Below are 18,213 nucleotides of genomic sequence, written 5' to 3'. Positions count from 1 at the left end.
TGATTTGCCTCCAGCTCATTGTGTTCTATTCCAGCAGTCACAGCAGAAGTACGATCTTATAAAAATAACAACAACAGACCTTCTGATGGTTATATGTACCAAACATACTACCTTTTTTTAGCCTCTGAGATTTCTGAGGTGCTTAAAATTGTTTACTGTGGTCACATTATAATAATATATACAATATATGAATTGACATTTATAATCAGCCTTTCAGTAAAGGCTTGCACCTAAAAATGTGTTTATAAAAAAATGCTAATCTAGTTGCTACCTCAAACGGCTTTAGCCAATGTTCAATGCAATTATTGACTGGAAGTAGCACAATGATTGTGCTAAAAGGAAACAAAAAAGAGATTACACAAGAACATGCATAATAACTGATAATGCTGTGCACAGAAATGGTGTGCACCTGAGGTAGGACTGTCCAAAGTGCTGAGCATGTTTCATTTAGCTGACTTTAATCTAATTCAATTTTGTGGTTCAGTAAACTGAAACTGTTTTAGTCCAAATACAAACATTTAGAGCCTATTATTAATTTCAAGTACACTCTGAGGAAAAAGGGTTTAATAGAGGGTATGCATGTGATGTAACAGGTGGCGCAAATCACTGTGGCCACGCCCACTGAGCGGCAGCATTAGCGTTCAGACTGAATGGCGCTAAAACATGAAAACATCAAAAATGAAGAGCTGTTGTGTCATGTGTTTAGGGTGTAAAACACAGAAAGGTGTTTGGGGTGTGGTTAGTGTGGTCTTTCACACTGTATTTCTGCATATTTGAGAAGCATGCAAAAGCTTCTCAAAAGTGTGAACTTTGAGAAAGGCAGATTTTTCCAGTCTGAGGATTACCACCAAAGCTCATGAGTGAGAATGCAGGTGGATTACAACTTTCTGCAGTGAACCTCCTTGTCTTCACTTGAGGAACTACTGGTTTGAAAAAACAATCACAGGATATAACAGGCAGGATGCCAGTTTTAGGACTGATTGAGAAAAGGCAGAGTAGGAAATGGTCAATGCCAGGAAGTCATCATTGCCAGAGGAGCCTCCATGTCTTCCAGAAATGAGTTAGGAAGGCATTCTGGCTCTGTGATCTCACTGACCTGATACGATGGTGTATCCAATTCCACGTGGTCGACCCAAGTCTTGATCAATCGCTCGGATCTTTCGCACCTCATAGCCCTGTGCACAAACACGGACACACACACATTCATTGAATAAGAAACAGATAACACTCCAACAGATACACAAATACATCAACGCATTCATTAAAACAGACTAACACCATGTGAAGGCCACACTCTGCCTATAGACACAGATAACTACTATTATGCACTGTATTTAAAAGACATTCTTTATCTGGTTACATCGAGTATCATGGCATCCTAACATTGCACCTGTAGATGAAAAGAATGTCATAGTGCATTCATGGAGAATCTAAATCAGATAGAAAGTGCAACCATGCAGTGAGATTCCCTGTATATCTGGATGCCTTTTCTTACATTTTTTCCCATGTTACTGTGTTATTGCTTTTTTCTGTTATTTATATTGTGTATATATTGGTAATTTATCTGTGTATATATTGGTAATTTATTGGTAATTAATCTTGCTATCCCTTTTCTGCTGAGAATTTCCCCACTGTGGGACTAATAAAGGATTATCTTATCTTACCTTGTGTTACTAATAACTTTAATACATGACAAGTTGATATTGTTTGTTTATCAAATATTTTGATTTAGATTTCTTCCCCCGTTGTTTCAAAGCCTGTGGCTCTGTCTAGGGCACAGGTCGCCAACAAATGGTCTCCAGCCAATGCGGTCCTGAGCCACTGGTTCCAGCTATCCCGAGATGTAGCCTGTCCATTTCACGTCTACCTCCAGGTCACAGCGCCATGCATTCCATGGGTTACCCCTCTTCCTTCTCCCCTGTGGGTTCTAGGTAAGAGCTTGCGATGGCCTACCCATCACCAGTGTCTTCGGAGAATATCTTCATCAGCTGGCTGCTGTCTTCTTCTCAACTCTGCCATTGCCGGCCTTAAGCACGTTATGTGAGAGGAGGAGGGTCGCGACTGTACTGCTACAGATATGCCAACAAGTGCATCAGTTTGTTTAATATATTTTACCAAAAAAACATCCGCTTCTGTTCTTGGCACCCAATCAGGCACTGAGTGTTGGTTGTCACTGTCAATTTTGAATGGCAGTTACTAAGCTAAACTTTTTCCTTGATAATAATCTCACTGTTATTATCTTCTCCTCAGAACATATTGTGGATAAGTTATGTAGTTAAATATCTGATGTGTTTATCATTTGATGAGGTTTTTATTGATTTAAATAAAATAAGGGTTCATTAAGTAAGGATCTGTAAGAATCTGAACTAAACTTAGCACAAAAAGTAAGGATACTTGTGTTTGGTAGATTATTTCTTTCTGCTTCTTGACAAAAAAATCGTATATCGTTGGAAGGCCTGTTAATATGCCTTTTAAATGGTGTCACATTTGTAAGGAACATGCATTGTGGGATGAGCAGCAGAGCTAAGAGAAAGTATGTGGGTTGTGCCCATGAAAAAATAGCCAAATCCTCTCTGCCAATGCCAAACAGCTTATTCTGCCATTGACCCATTTGGTGTTTGGTGGACTGGATGATTGAAGTTTTTAACAACAAGACATATGGGCAATTTAACAATTTATTTATTTGACAAACAGGAGCCTCAGTAGCGTGTGGAATAACCATACACAGCCACAACAGCCTGGCACCTCCTCTTCACGCTGGACACCACCCTGGGGTGGGATCCCATTCTTCAGCCAGCATTTTTGTTGCAAGTCAGCCAACGTGGTTGTGTTGGTCAATCTGGCACGAACAGCAGCGCCCAAGCTGATCCCACAAGTGTTCAATGGGGTTGAGGTCAGGACTGCTGGCAGGCCATTCCATCCTCTCCACTCCTAAATCCTGGAGGTAGTCTCTGATGAACCCCACTCTGTGGGGGCGAGCGTCGTCATCTTGGAGGATAGAGTTCAGTCCCAGACCATGGAGATATGGGATTGCCACTGGTTGCAGAATTTCATCTCGATATCTCACTGCATTGAGATTAAGCCTCCAATAATGAAATGCCTCGTTTTTCCAGTGAGGGAGATGATGCCGCCCCACATTATCACACTGCCTCCACCAAAAGATGTTACTCTTTCGGTGCAGCAATCAGCATAGCGTTCTCTGGGCCTTCTCCACACTTTGACCCTGCGATCCAGCAGCCATAGGCAGAATCTGAAATCATGACTAAATAATGTTCCTCCACACGTTCAGGTTCCAGTGCACGTGTTACTGACTCCAGCGCAACTGGGCCTGATATCCCCCTGTTATATGGACCTTGGCCTTCAATTTGGAGATGTTACTAGGGCTTACTCCAAATAATGCCGCAACTTGGTTTTGAAGAACACCAGCTTTTAGTTGCCCTATCGCACAAGCCCAATCCAGATCAGCCAAACATGGCATCCCGATTCTTTGAGCAGACACCTACTGACCACTGTAGCAGGGCCCATGCTCACAGGTGCTTCCAGGCACCACATATTCAGCTCTACTGCTCATCCCACAAATGCATTCACACCAATTAAAAGGAAAATTAACAAGCTTCAACGGAATAAGATTTATTGCCAAGAAGCATTGTTACAGCAAAGAAATAATCTACCAATCTAAGTTTACATGAATGCTTTTTAATCCTGTAAAAAGTTAATGATTACAAATCCAATTCTGGGAAACCACCAAATTGTAATCCTTAAGGTCCAAGCCTGAGCACCCTTTTCACACATGCAAACTTTTAACACCATTAAAACAGAGCGTAATGCAATCAGGCGTCCCTTGTAATAGGTCCTGGAACAATAGATTCTGAAAATAAAAGCCCATCATTTCAGTAAAATTTTACTGTAACAGAGAGAAACAGAAAGGGGAAAGCTGACATTTAGTGCCACAATGACTAATTGAAGCTTTCTTTCAGGCTCGACACTAGAGTATATGTATAAAAAAAATGAACAAAACTATCAAACCAAAGAGGCAAACCCAAACTGGTAATTCTATTTCACTCTGTAGGAACGTTAGTTCAGTCAAGAAACAGTTAAATAATGTCGCTTACAGGGGATGCTAAGTGCTACTTATAAGCATTGTGTAAAAGTTCCGTCCATTTATCCTTTTATGATTAGCTGTGTTGGTATATTTGATTGATTCACTCTTTTCAGTACCTGAGTAAAAAAGAAAAGAAAGGTTTTTAGAGCTACACTTTTGACACCTGAAATTGTAGTTAGAACTGAAATACAGCCCAAGAACATTCTGTCTGTATCCAGCCTGAACCTGATCTACATCACTAACTAAAACGATTCCAATCTCATCAATTCTACCTAGGGCTGCACAATATATATATATATATATATATATATATATATATATATATATATATATACACACACACATTATTTGTATTGTGATATATATTCTAATATACAATACTGGATTTTTCACCAAATTCCGCCAGAAGTCATTGATCCAACATGGCATACATATTAATAATGCTCTCTGTGTATACAGTATTGGAGTGAAGTAAATGATGTTGGGCAGGAAAAATCTGACTCTGGTAGAAAATGAGAACAGTGCACATTTCCTTTTGTATCGAGCAGCAAAACATTGAGTAAAAAATTTAAACTTTGAAATTGCAGAATTCCACCGCATTAGTAAAAGCTCGAAATATCGGCTATGCGGTTAAAACTCGGACAGAGTTGGGTGTTTTAGCAGAACACCCCACAAGACCTGGCTGATGTTTTGGAGATGTTCTAGCCATCAAAATTTGGTCCTTGTCAAAGTGTCTCTTGTTCTCACGCTTGTCCATTTTTCCTGCTTACATAGATCACCTTCGAGAGCTGACTCCCATCCCTTGAGAGGTGCCAGTACAACCAGACAATCCATGCAACTCACTTTATTTAGTGGTTTTAATGTTATGGTTGACTTTTGACGGGTCGGTTCAACCATCCCTGTGCTCAGTCCAGGCTTACCCCTTGTCAGATTTCGTAAAAAAGTGTTTCATAAAAAAAAGTGTTTCACGTTCCTGTTTCAAATTCTCAGGTTCAGAGTGTGTGTGTGTGTGTTACAAAGACAGAGAAACAATCATTTAAAAAGGCTTTGATTGTCTCTTCTAAATGGGACTAAACTGGTGACCTGTCTCAGTCTGTGTGTGTAGCAGCATGTCTGTCTGCCATTGATCCTGCTAATAGTGCTCGAGTCCTGTTTATGCTTCATTTCATCCCAGCACATTCTACTGCCATTCCCCAATTACAATCCAATCAATTACAGACTCCTTACTGAGCGAGACAGCGAGAGAGAGACAGAGAGCGCGAGAGAGGGAAGGAAGGGGAAGTGATAGAGGGGGAATAAGTGGGAGAGAAAGCTTGGGGATGCGAAACGACGCTGAAATGATTTGAGAGTCATTCTCCCGCTGTCCACACAAGCGCAATGCTCAGTCAGCCAAATACTCATCTTCTCTCCCGTCCCTCTCTGTCTCTCTCTCTCTCTTTTTCTCTCCATAGCCCTCCCCTCCTCACAACCGCTTCTTGCTCCTCTTTTCTCCACCGATTCTGATCTGACAGCCAAATTGTGTTTGGTCCTAAAAGGCTTTAAATGTCAACCTGACGACACGCTCCTACCTCTCCATGCACTCGCTCTTTGTTCAAATGCTGCACATTTGGTAGACTTTTGTGACTGTGTGTGTGTGTATACATGATGACACTTGCTCTGTGTGCACCTAATGCCATGTACTAACTCATGGCACTTTCAAAGTGGTCCGATAGCTGTGCTGTTTACTGTGCTGTTCACACTACTGTAGTGTATTTATTGGCTATACAGATGTTCATAGGCCTGAAGGAATGGTATGGAGTTGAGGAATGATATGGTAAGCCACACGGGGTAGATGTGGAAAAGAAAGGGGGCCCTGTTTCCTGACCAAATGTGAAAACTATACATGAATCGAACGAACATAAGATGCTGTTTAGATTTGGACATCCCTTTGAGTGTACATGACATAGATTTAAACATGGTCCAGATGTGTCTGTGGACCACGTATATAATGGTGGGGGCTGATGAGTGTTCCTTATGGATGAAATGCAAACATTCTGCATATGGGAACAATCCAACAGAATATGACATGTAGTAGGGTATAAAAACTCAAGGCATTCCTATGTAGAAGAGAGAGAGATCGAGGCGCACTCAGAATTGGCAGACTCTCTCCACACTGTACTTTTGATTGGAATAAAATATTTCATTGTTACAACTAAAGACGGTGGTTACACTCTCCTTTTTAAATAAGAAGTCCATCTCCAGAGGAAGACCAACCGAGACGACACTACTCTACTTGTTGTCTTGCAATCAGGAATCTTTAAGCGGTTGTGGCTCGAAAACACTACATGACTGATCAGAGACAGGGGGTCTCAGATGACAAGCTCTTCCACCAGGAGGAATCTCCAACTAGTCGGTCTCTGTCCACACTATGTACATATATGCAGCCATGCTTGCTTAATGATGTGCAACTCATGTGCAACTAGGTTTTTACCCTCAACCCGTATCAGTGCTCTCACTAGCTGTAGCTCTTTGCTGCACCTACTGCCAGTCACAACTGCGTCCTAACACTTTTCACACTGCTCGAGTTGGACTTGGCTCAGATGTTAGGCCTGCTAGATAGCTTTTTTTGGTGTCTGTGAGGCTTTAGTGAGATCTGGGATTGCGTCTTTCAACAGCCCACAAATAGAGATTGAACCTAAGCCTGGTCTTTTGATTAAGTGAGGACAGTCTGTGTTCTGGACTACAACGCCTGTATCAGGCATGAGCAATGAACTGTGATCTGGGGCTTCTGACGACGATCAAAAATTGTCGGAGTAAAAAATCTGGGCTAACAATCGTGTGGTGTGAATTTTGCATACAGTATACAGACAAAAGTATTGGGACATCTGCTTTTTTGTTGTTTCTTCTAAAATTAATGGTTTAAAAAAAGTTTATCCTTCTTTTATTGGAGTAACTGACTAGACTGAGACTGAGAGAAGACTTTCTACTAGATTTTGGAGCACTTTGAGGTCAAGATGATGGAGGAACACCACCCCACCTCATCCCCAACTCACCTTATCCATTGAATACTGGATTGAGCAGCGTCATAATTCAAGAGAAAACAGTTAGCTCCACAGCTCAATTCTGGGGGGCTTTATATCCTCACTCTAGTCCTCGTTCGACATCAGGCAGCATGTTGCCAATAGATTAATGTTTATCCTAGCATGTGTACATCTGTGTCAGCAATGGATGCAACTTAGAGCACTCATAAGAAGAGGGGTCTGCAAACATTTGGACATTTAGTGTAACAACGGTTGTTTGTGAGGCTCAGCAAGCATTAGAGAGAAACTGGGCGTGCTCCAAATGCCATGTGTATAAAATTCAGCAGCATGAGTACAAGTACAATTAGAAATTCTTTGCAAGAAGTGATGTGGTTAACTGCATTTATAAGGGTAGATTTATGGTCCCTTTACTTGTTTTTAAAGCTCTAAAAGGCTGAGCACCTTGTTAACTGCTTTAACATATGATCCTTGGTTCACAGGTTCTGTCTTTCTGTAAACTGTAAACTACAGGGAAAGTGGGGAGGTATTTTTTACTTTTCGTACAGAAAGGAGGCCATATTAAAAAAAAAAAATGTTTACCTGAATTTTCCTCCCCTCCGGCCAACTACCCAACCCACTCGTTAACACTCCCCCCTCATCACTTGCAATGCTCACAGCACTAGATAGGTAAAGCCTAGCACCTGCTTCCACTGTTACACTTGCAGTCAAGCCGCTGCCTCTTTTCAAACTGCCGCTAATGCAGAATCAGTGGGCAGCCAATGTGCTCGGAGGAAAGCACCCTGTCTCTAGCACTGATACATCAGCTAACAGACACCTGTGCTGGCCAACATTACACTGGGAGCGATGTGGGGAGGGAGAACCACCAAGGCTAATTGTGCTCTCTCAGGCTCTGGTTGCTGATAGCAAGCAGCATGACCTCTGATTCGAACTAGCGATCTACTTTCTACATTTTTTAAATTGTTGTCCTCAATCAGAGGAAGAAGGACAGAAAGAGAGCGAGGGAAAGAGAGAGAGAGAAAACAAGAGAGAGATGTATACAAGATAGATGCTGATTGCACCCACTGACCTTCTCATTCTGTGTGTGTGTGTGTGTGTGTGTACAATTTCACACAAGAGAAGACAATAAGAGAGAAAGGAGTGATGCTGTGAGAGGTGACCTGCGCTGGCTCTACTTGTTTGCTCTCCGTTTGCGTGTAAGTGTCGTCAGCCTTGAGCACTGTGGACATCCATTCAGTCACTTAACCCACGGCCCGTCTCCCAAACTGACAAACGCTCTGTCTGTGTAAGCACTTAAGAAGGCTCCGTCTGCGTATGTGTGTGTGTGACAGAAAGATAAGGTGTAAGCATTATGTGAGATAAGTGTTTGTGGGGAAGTGTGAGCTCGGCTTTTGTATATTCTGACACAAATGCTGTCTCTGCAATACATGTATGGAGTCTGCTACTCTCTCAAACACATACTTTGTAATTGCACTCCAACTGCCCACTTAATGAGGTCCACCTGCAGCTGTGGACGGAAGTTGCCGGGCATACGCTCAGCATGGACATGAATGTGCCTTGGGCTTGGGCTTATTGGGCTTTCAATCATTTATTTATATATTTTTCTGGGGCAAAAAGAAGTCAAAATAACAGCCACACCAGATGTCCAAAGAAAAACTATATGTATATAAATATGTATATAAATCCATTCGCTTAATTTAAGTTGCACCCATTGCTGACACAGATGTGGACCCTGTAGAGAAGTACTATCAATAGAAAAGGACACTCTCTTGAGCAGATAAACATAAACCTGTTGGCACCATGCCTAACACCAGGTGTGAGCTAGAGGGGTATAAATCCCATAGTTGCATTGAGCTGTGGATCATCAGACATCCTGACCTCATTAATGCTCTTGTTGCTGAATGCAAACAAAATCTAATAGAAAGCCAGTAGAGACAGTTACTCCAACAAACGCAGGATAAATGCTTTTTAAATACCTTTGATCTCGGAAAACACAGTAAAGAAGCAGGTGTCCCAATAATTTTGTCCATATTGTGTATAATAGGGAAATACATCTGCAGAACCCAAGACCATCAGTTCAAACAACTGTCCACAAGTACAAGTTATTATTAGGAGGTGATGCTACGTTGACAAGGTCCAGAAGAGGATCCAAACGGTCAGCTGAGAGTAAATTGATGCAGATGATCAGGAACAACTCAAGAACCACCAAGGCACAGGTTTGACATGAACTGGAACACCAGTGTCACCATCTACAGTCAAGCGAGTTTCACATTCCCGTGGACCGGAAGCTACCGTCCAAGAAAGAAGCCCCTGTTCATCAACACCTTCAAGCTTACAGCTAACTACATGGACAAAGAGTAATACTTCTGGGCGAAAGTTATAGGTTAGCTGAGACAAAGAAGAAGTGTGCTAATATGGACCATGCACTGGGAGACTAGACGGGGAGGCGAACTCAGAAGACTTTTGAGCTGGAGTTCGGGGTGGCTTCCTGATAGGTGGGATAAGCCGAGCTCCAACATAGCTGAAATGAGCCATGGAGAAGAAGGGAGGAGATGGGGTGGACGTGAGTGCCAAGCTGATCGTCATGAAGGTGAAGTGAGAGTGGAGGGGATATATAGGGCTGAAGAGAAGGAGTTCAGGATGTGGGATCTCCCCACTTTTAGCCACAATGAGGCATTCAACCCCAAGAACCCTTTACCATCCGTTAAGCATGGCGCTTGGAGCATCATGGATAGAATTCTTCAGCATAACCTCAAACCATCAGCTAGACGGTTGAAACTTGGGTGTTCCAACAGGACAATGACACCAAAGACACAACAGAGGTGGTTGTGGAAAGGATAAGGCAGGCTAACATTACGTTTTGGGAATGGTCATCCCAAAGTCCAGACCTTAACCCATTAAAATATGTGGATTAAATGAGGCAGTGTCAGGAGAACAACACATTTAACAGAACTCAAATATAGCCATCAAATATCCAACCGGAATTCTGGAACTCTGTTTCTTGATGGCTACCAAAAGCATCTTGTCAAGGTGCAACCAAAAGAAACATGTTAAGGGTCATAAGGGAGCATGCTGTATGTGTGTATTAATGTTTTGACCCTGTGTTGATTTCAAAAAGCCCAATATTGCCATGATGTGTGGGTGTAAAGTTCCAACCACAACTGTACCTTATAGATCTCATATATAGGTGTAAAAAAGCTATGGCGATATTTGGATGGTGGACTGTCCCAAGCCCCGCAGTGCTACTGGCAGGGTAGTCACACGGTGGTGCTGCTGAAGGTTTCATTACACACATCAGTGCTAGGCTGACAGTGGTCCCACCACCTAAAAATACCCAGCCAAAAGTGGCTCGGTGGTCAGAAACTGACCACTGATGAAGATCTGCGGGACGGATAACACCAACTGTGCATTAGCAGATGGGCTGCAGTCTGTAACTGTGTAGCAGAAAGGTAGATTTGGAACCAGACCCATAATAAAGTGTCCTGTGAGTGTTTAACAGGAGATATAAGGTCAGTTCCAGAACTCACATTAAAGATGTGGATTAAAGCGAGGAGGATATGGCCTCCCATATTGTTTATTCTTGGTAGTATATAGTTTGTTACCCCATCACAGAAAGAAGTCCAAGTACTAGACAGAACCAGCAGGCATGAAAGAGCAGTCCTGCTGCCATCTCTAGCTCTAGTTTTCTGTCTCTCTCTCTCTCTCTCGCTCTGACCTTGATGGTGTTGATAGATCAGACAGTCACCATCCCTCACCACTGTCACACACTGTTAATATTCATGCAAATAGAATTTCTGACATTTCAGCACTGAAAAGAGTCAGAGACTGCATGTGTGTCTGTGTGTGTGGCTAAGAACTCCACACAAGACCACGCAAGACCACAGGCACAGTTGCAAGGCTGCTGGTGCCTTTGAGCAGAGCATCGCCTGTGGTCAGTCAGGCCTTCTCTTCTGCACTGGACTTCGAGTTAGAAACACACAGAATTAAACTACACCCTGGTCCACTCTCCTTCCCCTTGTGGGCAATGGCCTTGCATCAGTGCCTTTTATACATAGACATACAGACAAAAGTATTGGGACACTTGCTCACTGATTGTTTCTTCTGAAATCAATGGTATTAAAAAGCGTTCATCCCGCTTTTGTTGGAGTAACTGTCTATCTACTGTCCAGGAGAGAAGGCTTTCCACTACATACTGAAGCATTGCTGTGATGACTAGATTGAATTTAGCCACCAAGGCATTAGTGAGGTCAGGGTGTTTGATGATAACCACCCCACCTCATCCCTAACTCTCCAGCTCATGCCAAAGTATTGGATGGGCCACCATCATCACCTGTTCAGTCCTGACACTAATCGAAGATTGACCATCCGGGTCTCCTGCTACAACAACGGACTTATGTGGTGGTAGGGTGACTATTTATTAGTTATTTGTAAGTAGGTTTGACCAAAGGAGGATGGGTCCTCCCTTATGAGTCTCGGTTCCTCCCAAGAACTCCTTGATTACCTTTATGAGGTGTGCTAGATTCTAGTTGGAACTAAGGCACATCTCCAGGAAGAGGACCATCCCATTGGTTCAGGCTGATTAATGGACCCATTTCAAATTTCTGGGTTTTCACTTATGTGGGTTTCTGTTAGCAGGAAATTGTGTTTCCGGTTGAACCAAAGCGAATGGCGCAGTGCTCTCCTGTGTTCCTTGGTTCCAAAAAAACAGTCATACCTGGGTTTTCATTACTGTCTGACCAAGCACATGCTAAGATCTAAATAGATCCAGACTATCCTAAGAGTAGATGTTCCCAATTTGTAAGTAAATGCCGGTGTTCTATCGAGTTATTCATCAATATGTGCTATGATCTTAGCTACAATCTTAGCTCACTGCTATGACTTGCTTACGTGTTACAAAAGCGTTACAATGGCGAATCAAATATAAAAATAATTACAAGAATTTCTTATTCCCTATATTGCTTATATGTATTCACTGATACAGTCATTCAGACTATCCAAATATCCAGCCTATTCTACTACTGTGAGCATTTTCTGATATTTTGCTTTTAGGCCATTATAATATCCTACCTACTGTTTTATATAGGCCTCTTTACCCAAAAATATACACTATGGTGTATATTTAGCTTGTTCGGGTCGATACATGCTTGGAGGTAGTGTTGTACCCTGCTTTAGAATAACTTTCAAAAGCCAGAGATTACAGAATTTGTTTATCCAAGAGCATCCACATGGCTTGGAACATATGTTAACAGCTAGGATGATGAGAATATTAATGAAGATGCAAACGTATCTTTAGAACTGACCATGACCATGCGCCTACACCACAACCTGACAGGTTATTCTGTTCATTAGTTTTACAGCATAGCATTAAATAATGTTTGTATGTTTGCTGTATGTTTGGTTAGCCAACGGGCTAACCAAATATGATTTTAGCTGCTTTACCTGTGATCTCTTCTTATTGGTATTGGAGTGTGAAAAGGGTCCACTGAGCAGCAACACATGGACAGTCAATGTAAACCTACGTAAACCTAAAAAGTGCACCTATATGGTAGACTGCCAGTGAGTGCTGGTATGATAGGTGTTTCTTATTATCTAACCCCAACCATTTCTTACTTTTTGATATAATGTGAATCTGGCCGTTGTTCTTCACACTGAGTCAAAACTGAATGGACCAATAGAAATGCTCCAAAATGTCTTCTGAATAAAATCTTACGCAAGGCTGCTGAGCTAATGTAGCTGAGTAAACCTGAATAAGCATTTTATAATAATGGAGAGTACATTGTATGTTGAGTAAGTGCTGCTGGAACTAGCAGTGTAATTACGCTGCAGGAGAAGTGCTGTTTTCATAATTACTGTCTATATACTGAAGACTGTTCTAGATGACACAGATCTGTCGGTCAGCTCATACACATTAGTCTGGTTACAGGGGAAGTTCGACTACATTTACATTTACATTTACGGCATTTAGCAGACGCTCTTATCCAGAGCGACTTACAAGGTTACTCGTATTACAGAGGTGGGTCAGTGTAGTGTTAGTGTAGCGCAGCATAGTCACCCAGACTGGGAATCGAACCCCAGTCTCCCACATGGCGTTGTAGCTCAGTGGCAGGTAGTGGTGTTATCTGTTGCGCCACACCAACCACTATAGTTCACACACTCCATTTCCTTGCACTTCTTCTCACCAAGCATGCACAATATATCGCAATGTATTTATCGGTATAGCAACACTGACATTACAACACTGATATTGCAGAAAGGTATAAAGCACGTTAAGGTAGGTAGTATATCACAATCACTAAATGTGCCAACACAATACATTTTGTCCATTTAAGGCAGCTCCACTCTTCACTCAGTACCTTTTTGAGGTGTTTATATATGTTAAATGTTAAAAATAAGTATAAAAGTAATATACAAATATATGCAACAAACATAATTCAAGAATTTCTGAGGATCAGAGCAAAGAAAATCACCAAACTGGGCTGCACACCAAAGCTGAAATTAGATACTCCATAAACTACACATCCAAAGTCAAAATCAGAAAAACATTTTTAGTTAAGTAAAGTTATTCTACTTTTTCTACATTCCATATTTTCTCTCATAAAATACAAAAAAAGGTAATACATGAGTGTATGTATGCATTCAAGTGAGTACTCACCAGTGGTGCCTCCTCATCCACATTAGTGCTGTAGGGCAGGTTGGTAAAGATGGGATCCATGTCCTGAACGTCAGTGATAGTAATGGCCAAGTTAGCTAAACTGGAGAGAGGACGGAGCTTGTCTTGATCCTATAAGAAAGGACAATCAATGTTGAAAAACAGAATTTCCCTTAAAATAAATGTTTTATTTTTTATCATATCTGAGAAAGAGAGACCCTCCATTGGGTTGCATTTGCAGACTCTGGAAAGATCTGCTTCAGCAACACCAGCACTAATCTTACCTTCATGGCAAGGGAGTTATATGGAGAAAAAAAGAAAACTCACCACAATATTCAGTATTAGACGTTTTCAAAGAAACATCTAAACAAGCCTGATGAATTCTATAAACATGTCCATTTGACCATTAAAGTTAAAATATGACTTTCTGGATGCAATGAGATCCAGAAAAAAAGAGTGCAGATTTTCAGGCAAAAAACACCTGTCCAACTGTTAAGCACAGGGGTTGATTTATCATGATTTGGGTTTGTGTTGTAGCAAGAATGGCTTCTACAGTGGAGTAATGTTCCTAAACACACCTCAAAATCCACATGGAAGAGGTGCCAGCTGAGGGTTTTGTAGGTTATTTAAATATATTGATAATTTATTTACTTCGTATTGTACCTTTGTAGCGTTTAGCTTATATTTAGTCACAGAACAGTGATATATGATGGAGTGTGCGTGTGTGAGTATACCGTGGCATTGACAGTAAGCTGGTAGGCTGTTGTCATCTCATAGTCCAGACGTCTGGTAACCGTGACGATTCCCCGAGCTCCATCGATGGAGAAGAATTGAGACGGTGGCTGGAAGGAGAAAAGCACGCTGCCCCCGGTGCCCTGGTCAGGGTCTGTTGCATTTACCATGAACACTGAGGTCCCCACTGGGGTGTCCTACACACAAACACACACACACACACACACACACACATACTGTGAACCATTTATACACTGGACATTTCTCATTACCAGCACGAAAGCATTGTATTATATCTGGTCTCTTTGTTCATTGCTATTGTCTGAATCCAGTGGGCTAAGGCAAACACATCTACTTCTAATAGAAAGAATCAGACACTCAGCAGTTTTGCTCAGTTCACACTGAGAAATTCATCATTAGCACTAATATAAACAAATGATCAGTCACAGGAAAATGAATGAGGAATAAAAGAGACAAAAACAATACAAACACAATATTACCTCCAAGACTATTCATGCCAAGGCATGTGATGGAGTTTAAATATCTAACAGCTCTGTAAGTCTTGGCAAAATGCTTCGGCTCTAACCCTAAACTTGGCTTTGAACGTCCACTGTACATATTAAATGTAATTACATAACCACATAATTAAAACATGGCAAAAAACAAAGGATGCTTTTCTTTGCACAAAATGTACTCAGTACTGTACTACTACAGTACAGTCTACCCTTTCATTCCAAAACACAGAGAGAATTCATTCTTAAAATTACTCGGAATAACAATTGATGTGCCGATCAGATCCACACATCAATAGTCATTCCGAGTAATTCCAGTGCATCAGGATAGAGGCCAATCCAGGCATATTTTAATAGATGGGGTATAAGCTATTTTAATCTCAATCCAGTCAATCTGAATCTTTGCTAAAACCACAGTGTTTAGAGCTGATGTCCTCAAACTGCCATTAATAGACATTATTGCCCAGTCGGCAGCAGTGAGGACATTCTCAAAAGGTAAATAAAAAGAGTTTAGAGTCTTTCTTTCCTTGTCTTTTCTTTCCTTTGTCTAAACCAGCTCTGAAGAGCGGCACATTCACCCACTGTAATCCAGTTATTTTTATTCAGTAGACGACAAACAACAACAGATATCAGTCAAGACAGGACGGTTCACATTCATAAATGTAAGTCAGCTGCTTCTGTCTCTGTCTGAATCTGTCCCTGAAACAGAATGCATGTGCACAATGGTACGTTTATGCACGTCATCTCTGTAGTTTTGCAGTGCTACCAATGTTGTGCCAAATTCGGACTCCCCCTTAGAATCGGACTCCTCATGCAACAGTACGTGTAATAACAGGAGTACACTCGCGATTACTGTGTTTCTTTACTGTGATTATTTTTCATTCACAGCAAATAACAGAACATCGCTTAAGAATTAGCTGTTTTTCTTTTCACATGTTCTTGGTGCAACACACAGGTCTTCAGATGTTGCTCAGTCCAAAAGATTAGTCAACACGCCATTATGCTGACAAACCCTGACCAGTAGAAAGCATTATCTTGTAAAAGCAAGAGGCTCGCTAAAGGGGAGTAACGATTTGTTAATGTCAAACCAAGCTCTTGGTCTGCTTTTCCAGTACTTGCTTTGACTGGTGGCCATTTTGACTAGTTTGTTTTTTGTGGCCATAATGAAATGTGTGTATAACCCAGCTCAGTAAATCAACACATTAGTTGAAATATAGCTAATGCTTCAGTGATGTTCTGTTTGTTTTGAAAAAAATGGGAGTAATAATAGCTACTTATCAACAGGAACAACAGGATTCGATGTTGTAATCTGTTGAACAGTCTGCTTATGCACACAAAACGGCGTCTGATTCTGACGGGGAGTTGGATTTCAGCTCAACAGCGGTGTTGGTTGATGACGGCAGCACAAAGTTCAGAAGTACAGGAAAAAAGCTGCACAAAATCTGCAAAATACCACAAATAGGACATGTCCGATCTATGACCACATATGAAAGTGACTCAAATCTGAATTAAAAGGATTGGATCTGACGTCCACACAGCCGTGAAAAATATCAGATCTGTGTCACATTAGGGCAAAAGAAAATCACACACCACCAAACACTAACACACACTAAAATTCAAGTTTCAGATAATAACAATAACAAATTACAGCATTTATAGGCTATAGGCCACTATCATTTACCCATTTTATCTGTATTTATTTAATCAATTATTTTATATATAGATATATTATAGAGTGAGAGAAAGATAGATTGAAAAAGAGAGATAGAGAGAAAAGAGAGACATAGTGAGAGAGACTCACTTAGCCGCATGTCTCTACAGTATTTGACCTATTAATACTGAAAATGTGTGTATGTGTGTGTGTGTGTCTCTATTTGACTCTTTGTAAAGTTAATGAGAGCTTAGCCTCTAACCTCTCTCTCTCTCGCTCTCTCTCTTGCTCTCATTGCTGTCCAGACCAGAGAGAGAGAGGAATAGATGAATTAGGGAAGAGGGTAAAGAGGGCGAGAGTGACGGAAGTCTAAAGCAGACAAAAGACAACTTAAAAATGGAGAAGGAAGAGAGGATGTGGAGGAAAAGATGAAGTGATGAAGCTGTGCTTGGTGCTCGGCTGAGAGGAGAGAAAGAGAGAGAGAGCGCTAATGAGAGGAAGCAGAGAGGAGCTGACTACAGAAGTAACTCTGCTGCTCTTTCTCTGCTGAGGTTAAGAGCTTTAACCAGGAGTAAAAAGTGACTGCCGCCTTCTTTCTGAACAGCATCCCCCCTCACACACAGCTCTAACACACACACACAGTCACATATCGCGGAGCACCCAACACGGCCGGGACCACGCAGATCAAACGACAGCAGTGCAGCCGCAAGTCAAAGAGAAAGATCCAGCTCACTGTCTGTATCAGCTCAGCTTACTGATATACACCCATCAAGCATCACATTAAAACCACCTGCCTAATGTTGTGTAGGTCCACTCGCGTCCCACCTAAACAGCTATGACCCACTGAGGCATGAACTCTACAAGACCTCTGAAAGTGTCCTGTGGTAGCTGGCACCAAGACGTCAGCAGCAGATCCCTTAACACATGTACGCTCTGAGATGGGACCACCAGATGTTCATCCTGACCAGCCCTGACCCTGTCTCTGATTTGACGGTTGTCCTTCCTTAGAGCACGTTTGGTAGGTACTGACCACTGCATACCTGGGAACACCCCCACAAGACCTACCTGATGTTTTGGAGATGTTCTGGCCCAGTCATCTAGACAGCACAACCTATCTCATCAAAGTGTCTCAAATTCTAATGCCTGATCATTTTCTAGATTGTTATACTAGCCCCCCGTAAGGCACCACTGTTATGCAGTTGGGAGACACTCAATGTGCAAGAAGCCCATCCTCAGTAAACCTTCACTATGGCAATTCTACAACATCCCATGAAGTTAGCCATTTCCGAGATGCTACCACCCTTAGCGCACTGTTGCTACTCACACATTAAGTGCCTCCCAGCGGCATTACAGTGGTACCCCACGGGCAAATGATGCCAGAAGGGAATAAGGACTGCAGCAGCTAATCTCTATAATAAACACCTTCTGTCACTCTAATACAGTCTATGCCATGACGTCTCGGTAGTGTCATTTAAACCAAGGGTGCTTATTCCTATTATTAGGTAAGTGATCATAATATTCTAATATGTCTTTGTATATAACAAAAGCAA

General features: G+C 41.7%; 1 protein-coding gene across 1 annotated transcript in view; it reads right to left on the bottom strand.

Moving 5' to 3' along the window:
* cdh23 (cadherin-related 23) overlaps positions 1–18,213 on the bottom strand; it is a 358,315-nt gene that overhangs the window by 184,980 nt on the left and 155,122 nt on the right. The window contains exons 7-9 of the mRNA XM_072677393.1: positions 14,503–14,697; positions 13,772–13,900; positions 1,097–1,175 (exon numbers count right to left, since the gene is read on the bottom strand). Of these exons, the coding sequence (XP_072533494.1) occupies positions 1,097–1,175; positions 13,772–13,900; positions 14,503–14,697 (403 nt within the window). The remainder of the gene's footprint in view (positions 1–1,096; positions 1,176–13,771; positions 13,901–14,502; positions 14,698–18,213) is intronic.

Source organism: Salminus brasiliensis, chromosome 4 (assembly GCF_030463535.1).
Source record: "Salminus brasiliensis chromosome 4, fSalBra1.hap2, whole genome shotgun sequence".
Lineage (NCBI taxonomy): Eukaryota > Metazoa > Chordata > Actinopteri > Characiformes > Bryconidae > Salminus > Salminus brasiliensis.
This window is presented reverse-complemented; position numbering and strand designations above follow the sequence as displayed.